Source organism: Naumovozyma dairenensis, chromosome 2, assembly GCF_000227115.2.
Source record: "Naumovozyma dairenensis CBS 421 chromosome 2, complete genome".
Lineage (NCBI taxonomy): Eukaryota > Fungi > Ascomycota > Saccharomycetes > Saccharomycetales > Saccharomycetaceae > Naumovozyma > Naumovozyma dairenensis.
The window spans coordinates 1,280,919-1,291,046 of record NC_016480.1 but is presented as its reverse complement, the minus strand read 5'-3'; the positions used below and the strand labels follow the sequence as shown (position 1 = coordinate 1,291,046).

At 33.9% G+C, this 10,128-nt stretch overlaps 6 protein-coding genes across 6 annotated transcripts; 3 read left to right on the top strand and 3 right to left on the bottom strand.

Moving 5' to 3' along the window:
• Positions 1-112: 112 nt before the first annotated feature.
• PLN1 (Pln1p) lies at positions 113-1,012 on the top strand (the record flags this gene model as incomplete). The annotated part of the gene is made up of 1 exon (XM_003668756.1): positions 113-1,012. One exon carries the CDS (start codon positions 113-115, stop codon positions 1,010-1,012), a length of 900 nt encoding a protein of 299 aa, XP_003668804.1.
• A 692-nt stretch (positions 1,013-1,704) lies between these two features.
• Positions 1,705-2,775, top strand: NDAI0B05270 (uncharacterized protein; the record flags this gene model as incomplete). The annotated part of the gene is made up of 1 exon (XM_003668755.1): positions 1,705-2,775. The coding sequence occupies one exon, from the start codon at positions 1,705-1,707 to the stop codon at positions 2,773-2,775; it is 1,071 nt and encodes a 356-aa protein (XP_003668803.1).
• Positions 2,776-3,052: 277 nt separating this feature from the next.
• On the bottom strand, positions 3,053-4,369 carry UIP5 (Uip5p; the record flags this gene model as incomplete). The annotated part of the gene is made up of 1 exon (XM_003668754.1): positions 3,053-4,369. One exon carries the CDS (start codon positions 4,367-4,369, stop codon positions 3,053-3,055), a length of 1,317 nt encoding a protein of 438 aa, XP_003668802.1.
• Positions 4,370-5,075: 706 nt separating this feature from the next.
• Positions 5,076-5,891, top strand: SHB17 (sedoheptulose-bisphosphatase; the record flags this gene model as incomplete). Its single annotated transcript, XM_003668753.1, has 1 exon — positions 5,076-5,891. The coding sequence occupies one exon, from the start codon at positions 5,076-5,078 to the stop codon at positions 5,889-5,891; it is 816 nt and encodes a 271-aa protein (XP_003668801.1).
• A 911-nt stretch (positions 5,892-6,802) lies between these two features.
• On the bottom strand, positions 6,803-7,906 carry UTH1 (SUN family protein UTH1; the record flags this gene model as incomplete). The annotated part of the gene is made up of 1 exon (XM_003668752.1): positions 6,803-7,906. One exon carries the CDS (start codon positions 7,904-7,906, stop codon positions 6,803-6,805), a length of 1,104 nt encoding a protein of 367 aa, XP_003668800.1.
• A 1,019-nt stretch (positions 7,907-8,925) lies between these two features.
• Positions 8,926-9,825, bottom strand: NDAI0B05230 (uncharacterized protein; the record flags this gene model as incomplete). Its single annotated transcript, XM_003668751.1, has 1 exon — positions 8,926-9,825. The coding sequence occupies one exon, from the start codon at positions 9,823-9,825 to the stop codon at positions 8,926-8,928; it is 900 nt and encodes a 299-aa protein (XP_003668799.1).
• Positions 9,826-10,128: the final 303 nt, after the last annotated feature.

Sequence of the window (10,128 nt, the reverse complement as noted above, 5' to 3'; positions counted from 1 at the left end):
ATATATATATATATATATATAAAGAATTGAAGCTTAATATTTTATATTATTGCCTTTCTCCTCACTTCTTTTTCAATACCTTTGCAAGATAACTAAGTAGTCTAACAAACTAATGCAAAGCACAATAACTACGATGACAGATAACTCACAAGACAACAAAATCGAGATTATCAAGTATGACTCTTCAGTCTATACTCAACTACATAGATATCCAACTATATCTAAGTTCCTAACGAAGTTCCAATCTACTCCATTAATTTCCAAAGCTTCCAGTGTCTTGGGTAGTATGGAATCTAAAATGGATGCATCAGCGCCTCCTGTAATTAAAAAGGGGATCAATAAAGTATTAATGTTTTTGATGTCCATCGATCAATTAATCAACTTACTAGTCTTTAGAGAAGGTATCGATTCCTTTTTAAAGACTTATAAGAATCATTCCAACCATGTAGGTGTATGGATTCTTTGGTTCATCGTGGATTATTTTGCTAATATTTCAAACATTATATTACATGAATTTGTGATTAAACCTTTACATTTAAACATCTCCAAGAAAAACAATGAAACTCCAGAAGAATCAATTAAAAATATAACTGGTAAATCTGACGGAAAAAAAACTATTGCTTCTTTACCACATTTAGCAGAATTATCTAACACTACGAGATCGTTAAGAGAAGATTTACAATCCAGAGTCACTAACTCAAATTATATTACCCAAACCAAGGACAAGGCTTATGAAAAATTGGATTCTATTATGAAACCGACTTATGATTCTGCTAAAGAAACCTATAAGACCGTTTCAGACTCTTATGAATCTAATTTACATAAATCTGACAGCGTTCCAAGAGCTATTGTATCGACAGGCGTGGAAATTGGTAGCTTGACTTTAGATAAATTAAAATCTGTATCTACTACTAAGACTATCCCAACAACAGCAAGTAGTACCGAGAGTACAGCAACTGACGACGCCAATACCACTTTCACTGAGTCCACGCCAATTGCTGCTTCAGATTAACTACCTGGATTTTCAGGTGACAATGCATATACACCCTTATCTCCTTCTTCGTCTCCAGTTTCCCAAATATCTATTATAATTCAAAAAAATGAAAACGATATTAAAAAACAAGACGAAAGACAATGGTTTTTCAATTTCAATACTAACTTCATCATCAATTTATTCTTCATTTCAATGGCCATTTTAGTCACCTCATTTCTTTGCTTTAATCTTTATTTACCCTTCAATTCCTAATGTTTTGTTTTCAACATTAAAACAAAAAAAAGTATAACTTAAGTAATATATAACATATAACAAAAAATTATGATTATGTTTAAAAAAGTACCGACTAAGTATCTACTTAATCACAAAAGTAATAGTCTAGTTATTCTCTATTCAGACGGTAAGTTCATACGCAACTGATTGCTTAAACAACTTGCGATGAGAAGATTGCTCATCGTTATTGATGTAAGTGTTGTGCGGGTAACGCCATTCTTGTTATTAATAGCATAAAGGTTAAACAGAATTAATGCCTCTCGAACAATGCCTTGATGGTGTATAGCTATACTAAAGCTTACCACAACCAATCGGAAAATTCCCCCTGCGTGTGCTTATATTCAGAAATCATATGGGATTAAAACCAGAACCAAAACAATAAACAATACATCTTTTGTCTGAATTCCAAAGATAAAAAAACTCATAAAAAACTAGTCATGACTGGCAATCGCAATACTACTAGTCAAAACAATCATGTCACAACAATCCATAATATGGCGAACAATAATAATAATAATAATAATAATAATAATAATAATAATAATAATAATACTGTCTCAAATGTGAATGCCTCACCAGCTACGCCGAATGGGTTCCAAGGTAAGAAAAAGAAGCTTTCTATATGGGTTAAGAAAATTATGCAACCGACTAATACAAAACATTCTTCTGTCAATGGAATCTCTATTCGAAATAATAATAGTGCTAGAACCAGTACGAGTAGTAGTAGGGATAGTGGTAATGGTAAGAGTAAAAATAAGAATAAATTGATAGATGGTACCGCTGAAAAGGAAAACCAATCGATTCCATACTTACAGCCCAAAGGAATTACTATGAAGGATAAAAAAATAATAGACGCTAAGCATCAGTATCCTAATGTCAAACCATTTAAAGATCAACGGCCTCGTAATAGTAAATCTCAATCACATGCCAGAGATACCCACTCTGACTCCACGTCTGATATTGTTACTCTTTCTAATCTATCTAATGTGTCTGATGTTACAACCATAAACTCATCGCTGAAACCATTATATCCAATTGAAAATACACCAATTTATAGTAGTAGTAATCATACAAGTATTATCAATAACAAAACCTATCATGATGCTACTAATGGTACTCACCATAATAATAATAAATATACTGCTGAAACACTACCGAAGAATACAAGTATATTGTCCGTTACGAATACAATTGATGAAAAGATGTCCAAAGGAGGAATATCATGGGATAACGATCCCATTAAATTCCCGGATCCAGATGACGATGGCGCTAGTACAGCCCCTTTATTTTCATTCTGCTCTTCATCAATAAAATCTTCAATGTTTTCATCAGATATCAAATCCATTCAATCGACTAGACCAACTATTCTATCCTGCGCAAGAACTGTGGAGACAAATACAAGTACCATTCCTATCCCATCTGCAAGTATCTTAGAAAGGGCAAGACCTTCATCGGTTAATAATATGGCTGGTGGCAGTAATAGCAATACTGAGAATTCTTTGAGGTAGATGCCATTGCAAAGAAATAGTAGTTTTGCCATGATGCAAGCATTAAAACTTGACAGAATTGCATTGTTGGGTGTTGTTTTTTTTACCGGCATATAATAGTCATATATATTACGTTATATATGTACATTAATAACCTCCATATAAGTTTTAATATTCGTTATTATCTATAAAAATGTCACATGCGTTAAAGATATAAGTATTGTAGGCTGTATAGAGTCACACACACCCAGTTAGTATGAAATAAATAAAGTTTCATTAACTCGAAAAAAAAATTGTGTTACATGGGCAATAACCCAACAGATTTTCTTCTATTTTTTCGTCGCAAATGTCTCTTCGTCACTCTAACATAAACAGTTACCAAATATATGATTATGATAATTGAGATATATTCAATCCATTTCCAAATTAAATGCAGGAACTTCCCAATAATTGATATGATAGCGCCATTCTCAGTATTCTTTTGAATATTTGGAAATGTAGAGCGGCTAGGTAATTTCATCCTATATATTCTTTCAATAAACAGTTTAGCTTGTTCCTTCGGTATAAGCTCATTATTATTATTCTCATCAATATGGAATTCTGATGTCTTGATGTTAAGTAGTTTAAAGTTCCCATTTCTTTGGCGTGATTTCACAGCGCTAACTCCAACATATCTTTCATTAGTTTTTTTATTTTTAGGAAGTTTTTCAATAATTCCTTCAAAGAGGTTTATCCAGTCTTCTCCTCCACTTTCATAGCAAATATCTAATTTCAATAAATCTATACTTTCCATGTATATTACTCTTAACTGAATTGTATTCTCAGTATCAAACGATTGAATGTCCAATGTAATGGGACTGTCGTAATTTAATTTCCTCGAGGTACTCTCCGTTCCGGCAAAATAATCTTCCTTAGGATCGGTATTAACAAATATATCCATACACGGTATTTGTTTCTCCTCGTTACCTTCTAAAGTTTGTTCTGAAAGAACAATCGCTAATCCAGGTAAATTATTAGGAAACCCCATCATTTCAAAATTATCAAAATTAACACCTCCAGAATTCAAAAGATATTGTTGTTTTCCATACGATGATTGTACATTCTGTTTCATTGTCATGAATTTATTCTCGGCTGAGATAACAAAACTTACCCCATTAATTCCCTTATCATCTCTTTTCTTCGCACTATCGAATAGAGAAGTCTTGAACTGGAATATCGTTTCAAAATCATCAATTAGATTATCACCAATCCCATTCGATATAATCCTCCCAAAGTCCCAATCATCGCTGACATCATCATCGTCATTTCTCTCATACGCTACGTCAGCAACGAATGTGACTGATTCAGTATTTCGCACTTGGATGGATCCACCGAGATGCCAATAAGTATTAATAGGATCTAAAAACGGTATTTTCAAACTTGCATGCTTATTATTGAAAGCTCGTACTTTCAACACAGCATCGTGATCTTCAGTATTGGTATTAGGTATCCTAATAGGGGAGAATCCACGTGGGTCTATCGATCGCGTAAGATATTGAAATAAGAGGAAAATTGTTGTTATAAGGATCATTGTAAGCCATTTAGTTCGATCTTGAGTGGAGACACATGATATCATTGTTTCATTGTATCGCTGTCACTTTCTATTTTTTTGGGAGATTCTCTGTATATGCTTTCTGGTTTTTTAAGAATATGTATATAGCTTGCTTATACCTTCTTTCATGTTACGTATCGCTATAATTATATTTCCAGCTTTTTCGCGTAACGTTACGTAAACTTTCTCGACTTACCCTTTAAAGTTTAATAGAGTATTGTTTTTGAGATATAAACACGATGTGGCAAATAAATAAATACAGAAAAGAATGAGATGTAATGAAAGGATATTATTTTCAATTCTCATAATGATGATATCGATTTCTTAAGAAAGCAAAATACTTTTAATAACATATGAAATGGGTCGTAAACCATGGCTTTCTCTTAGTGGTTAAAACTCAATACTTTATGGTAAGACAATTTCAATATCCCGTGGAATATCTGAGACTCTCAACTATACTGAAACTATTATATCACTAACGTTGTCCCAGTAAGTTATTATATTGGATGGTACATTTTCATGGATTTTGGCTGATGGTGGTGACGGAGATAGGCGTTAAAAAGGATTTAAGACCGCTTTTATTTCCGGAGGTTATCATGAAAATTTTCAGTCATCAAGTGAATTGAGATTTATTTGGAAGTCAGTCTACTGGTTGAAGAAGTAAGAGGAAGCACTGATTTTTGCGTATTCGACAACAATACAACAGTTGCAATAAAGAAATAAAGAAACAATGGGTGCCCCAACTCCAAGATGTATCATTGTTAGACATGGCCAAACAGAATGGTCCAAATCCGGTCAATATACTGGTTCTACGGATATTCCATTGACACCATTCGGTGAAAGACAAATGGTTAGAACTGGTGAATCAATTTTCAGTAACAATCGATTCATTGATCCTAACCATATCACTTATATTTTTACTTCCCCAAGAACTCGTGCTAGACAAACCATTGATTTGGTCTTGAGACCATTGACTGATGAACAACGTTCCAAGATTAAAGTCGTTGTGGATGAAGATATTAGAGAATGGGAGTATGGTGATTATGAAGGTTTATTGACTCCTGAAATTGTTGAATTGAGGAAATCAAGAGGATTAGATCAAGAAAGATCATGGAATATTTGGAGAGATGGTTGTGAAAATGGTGAAACTACTCAAGAATTTGGATTAAGATTATCTAGAGCTATTGCTAGAATTCAAAACTTACATAGAAAGCATATGGAAGAAGGTATTCCATCTGATATCATGGTTTTCGCTCATGGCCATGCTTTACGTTATTTTGCTGCGCTTTGGTTTAAATTAGGTGTGGAAAAGAAATGTGAAGCTGATTGGGAATTGAAAGATGTTGAATCTTATCACGATGAATCTGTCCCATATGTTAAATTGGATAAATATAGACATTTAATTGATAATCCAAATTTCTTATTGGATGCCGGTGGGATTGGTGTTTTGTCATATTCTCATCATTGTATTGATGAACCCGCTTTAGCTCTTGCTGGTGCATTTATCCCACCACCAGAAGAAGAATCTCAACATGCCAAAGTCTAAACTGAATACAGCTACTGATAGAACGAATCATTTTTATAGATTTAATAGAGCATACCGTATAAAGATACGTCCTTGTACGTATAAATTTTATATCATGCAGTGAACTACGTGTCATCTTTCTAGACTATGTAATTATAGATTATAACGATACTAATGAGAGTAATTATGAAATAAAACGATACAAATAGGTTCAAAGATTTATCAAATTATCCCTGTTCAATATAGCGGTGGTTATAATTGGTATTTAGCTTTTATAACACCGCATACGTATAAATTTTCGAAGGGAACTCCTTTTGTCTCGTATTTATAGTTACGATGCTTCCAAGAAGTTTATAAGAAACGATCTCGAACACACAATAGTAAGGAAATTCGTGATCAGCAGCTTAGGGTGCATCTAAATTTACAAATAATAAAAAGGAATTGATATATATTTATGGACAAAGCGTGGTTTATAATAATGTTAATCCATTGCATTTTTTTAGATGCATAAATATAAAAAATTATTTTATGATTATAATGATAATAGAATAAAATTGGAATTTAAAGAATTACTTCATTTTATATATATTTGTAAATAATAAAATATATCTATCAATGAAGCAATGCAATGGTTTTTTTCTTTTCTTTTTCTGTAAAGTACAATAACTAGAAACTTGCCTGAATAAATTCATAGTTTTAGTTCGGTATGTAATATGATGGTAAATGAGGTATAATTGGTCACATGCAATAATGCGAATAAAGATTGAACGAACAATAAAATGGAAAACGTAATAAAAATGTGGTATAATAGTTAGTGCGAGTTAACAACAACAAAAATAATATTCTTTCGTTGTAAACGAGTGGCAAATAGTGGTGAAATAAAAATACAAAATTTAAGATGGTCTCGATAATGACCAAAGAAGATCTATTATCTAATAGAAAACGAATTGGGCAGTACCGGAAGTAACGGAGACGGTACAACCATCTGAACCGGAACCTGAATAAACACCGTTTTCATAAGAACAAGAACCAACAACAGTGGAACCTTCACTCGCAACGATCTTGACATTATAATTTGGAGGAGTTTTATTGTTTGGATTTGGGATAATAGACAAGTAAGAAATACCACCAGTGGAACCAGCACCTAAGACGACAGGAGCCCAGTTACCGACAGCGGAACCATCAGTACCCCAGACACAACCATCTTCCATTGAGACACCAGCATTATTGACGTAATATTGAGTGGAAGTCTTCTTACCTTGCCATGTGTAGTAAGTATCTTCATCGACGACAGAGATTGGTTGAGAAGAACCAGCATCGACGACAGTCGGAATAACCATGTTTTCAGAACCCGGGTAATCAGTTCTACACATAGCAATAGATTGAGAGATTTGGTTAACTGCAATAGCGGTGTCAACACCAGCAACACATAGGGAGGAATAATCTGTGTTAGAACGGTACAAATAACCGTCCTTACAGTATAACCCACCGACAGATTTACCATCAGCTGGTTGGTCAGCTGGCCATTGAGTCTTGGACATACCTGGAGCACAAGCGTAGGAACAGTACATACCATCTTCACAGGTGGTGGAAGTTTGCCCGTCCATGTTCATGATAGAAGTCCAACCATTCAAACCGATCCAATTGATAGAGACAGCACCTTGATCAGATGGGAAATCTGAACATTTAATGGTACCATCTTGGAAACCAGATGTAGAAGAAGTGGAAGAAGAGGAAGCAGCTTGGGTCTCAGCAGCTTGAGCTAAGGTAGTGGTTTCCTTAGCTGGAGTAGTAGTGGTGGTTGGAACAGCGGCGGCGGCTTGAGTTGTTGGTTGAGCATTTTGGACTGCAGCAACTAAAGTAGATGTTTGTTTAACATATTTATCACCCACTGGGATGACAACGGCACCATTTTCGTCGACGTATTCAGTAACGGTAATCATGGCACGTTTTTCGTGGTGATTATGATGAGCAGCTGGAGCGGAAAAGACCACCGAGGAAGCGGTTAAAACTAATAAACTTGATGATAACTTCATATTTGCTCGAGGTAAATAAAACTTGTTGTTTAAGGAAAGACTTAAAAGTTGGTTATAGTAATAATAGTAATAATAAAAAAATTCTTAGAAGGAATGAAAACACTTTTTCTTAAAAAGGTGTTGTAAAAATTATTTTGGGTAAGAAAGGAGTGACTAGAGTAATTCTATAAAGAACTTTCTGCTTTTAATTGATTTCGAATAGTGAAATAAAAAATGTAACTATTACTTGATATTCTTGCAATTGCTAAGATAATTGAGAAGAAAGAAGTTATATTTTAAGAGTGGCAAAAAGAAGAAGAGAATATGTTTATTATAAATATAAGAAAAGCAGCAACAGGTACATACGGTAAACAATGCGGGACGCTAAATGTAAAACGTTTGCCCGAATCAGGTAAAAATGGTTGCCGCTTTTATATTACGCGAAGGTACGTAATCCCGATCCGTTGGCTTTGAAAAAATTTCGTTTGTTGTAGTTTCAAATTCTCGGAATTACCCGAAACGGAAATTCGGAGGTGTGGGTGCAAGATTCCTCGAGGCTCTAGATCTTCATTACTTTCCCTAATTGGGAAAGGTAATTATCTTTTTGACTCTTTTAGGAAATAGCCGTTCTCTGTTAAGACAAACATATATATAAGGTTTTAACAAAACCGATGGAAACCGGAAGAACTTTCCTTCGGTAAGGTGACAGACATAGTGGCAGAAGAGAAAAAAGGAACATTAAGGCTGATTGTGTAATAGTGCAAGGGTGTAAATCCAAACCTTATTTCTGAGAATATACCTCTTTTCATTCAGCCTTAAGAGGTTTATGTATATTTCCGAAGAATGCCGATGTCACAGTGATGTTACACGTTTGTCCGATTATTATATTTATGATATATCCATACGTAATTACTATCAATTCCTAGTTTAAAGTTATTAAGGTGTATGATGGGCCCTTGCGTAACGCACAGTGTTGAGCCCCATCTTATCAAAAAGAAAAAATTTTCCATACCCGAACGCCCTTGCTATCGAAAAGCCTACTATATCGACTTTTCCCACAATTCATTGATAATTTGAAACAATTGCGTTACTTTCTTTAACAAGGCATCATCTACGGCTACTTTTCCCTTCATATTATTTATAAGTTTGTCTGGATGCCATTTAACACGTTCCCATTTCAATAAGATACCTAAATCTCTCCCTAGTAACTTAGAGCTCTCGTTATAAAAGTATTCAATGTTTGCCTTTGTTAGTTTCTTTTCTGCCACTAAAGCCAGATTATTTTCCGATATTTTCTCCAGTATAATCGGTGTCTTTATAACTGAAGAATCGTTTAGTTGATTAGGAGTGACATTCCAATAGTCCAAAATTAAAGTTTCCTCAGAATCATCATTCTTTAATGTAATCGTATCATCAGTTAAATTGGTATCTTTTTTATCTTTCTGTAGTTTTTGAAATTTATCATAATCATCTCTCGAACCTAAAAATTTGTATCCCTGCACAGGATCTCCATATTCAAAAAAATTACCCTTTTGCAAAGACTCCACTTTCTCTGTTTTTCGTGAAACTTTGGTCTTCCTTTTTTTCATTCTTTCTTTTTTAATTGAATGGTCATCAATCCCTGAACCTCCTATAGGAGCTTCAGAATTAACATACTGTTTAAAGGGTTTTGATATTTTTCCAATCTTATTTACGGGTATTGATGGCTTTGATTTCTTATCTCTATCGGCAAAGCTATTACGACTAGACTGCGAAATGTATATGGGCCTTGTAAAAGTCATCCCCTCATATTCATCTTCCGCATCACTTCTTTTTTCTTCGTCACCCATGGTTGCATCCTTTACATCATTATCTATCACAGGACATCGCTTGTAGTAGCTGTCCCACATATTTTCAACGTCATCATTATTGGTATTCCTGTTTGATCTTTCATACGTCATAGCAGGAACATAATTAGTCTACGTTACCAAATATAGTAAATCGGATCAAAATTTCTCTATAGAAAGCACTATGTTCTAAAAATAAAAATAAAAAGTCGCTGAGTATTCAACACATATGTGAAACAAAATTCAGACTAAAACGGTAAGTGAATAAGTACTATATTTAGAATAAATTTTTTTAAANCTTTGTTTCCTCTCAAACTTCAATTAAGAAACAGTTTAAGAGATTAAGAAAAAAAAGAAAAAACGTGAATGACTAATTCAAAATACTATTTTCCAAGCAAAAAATGGACGAGTTGGGAA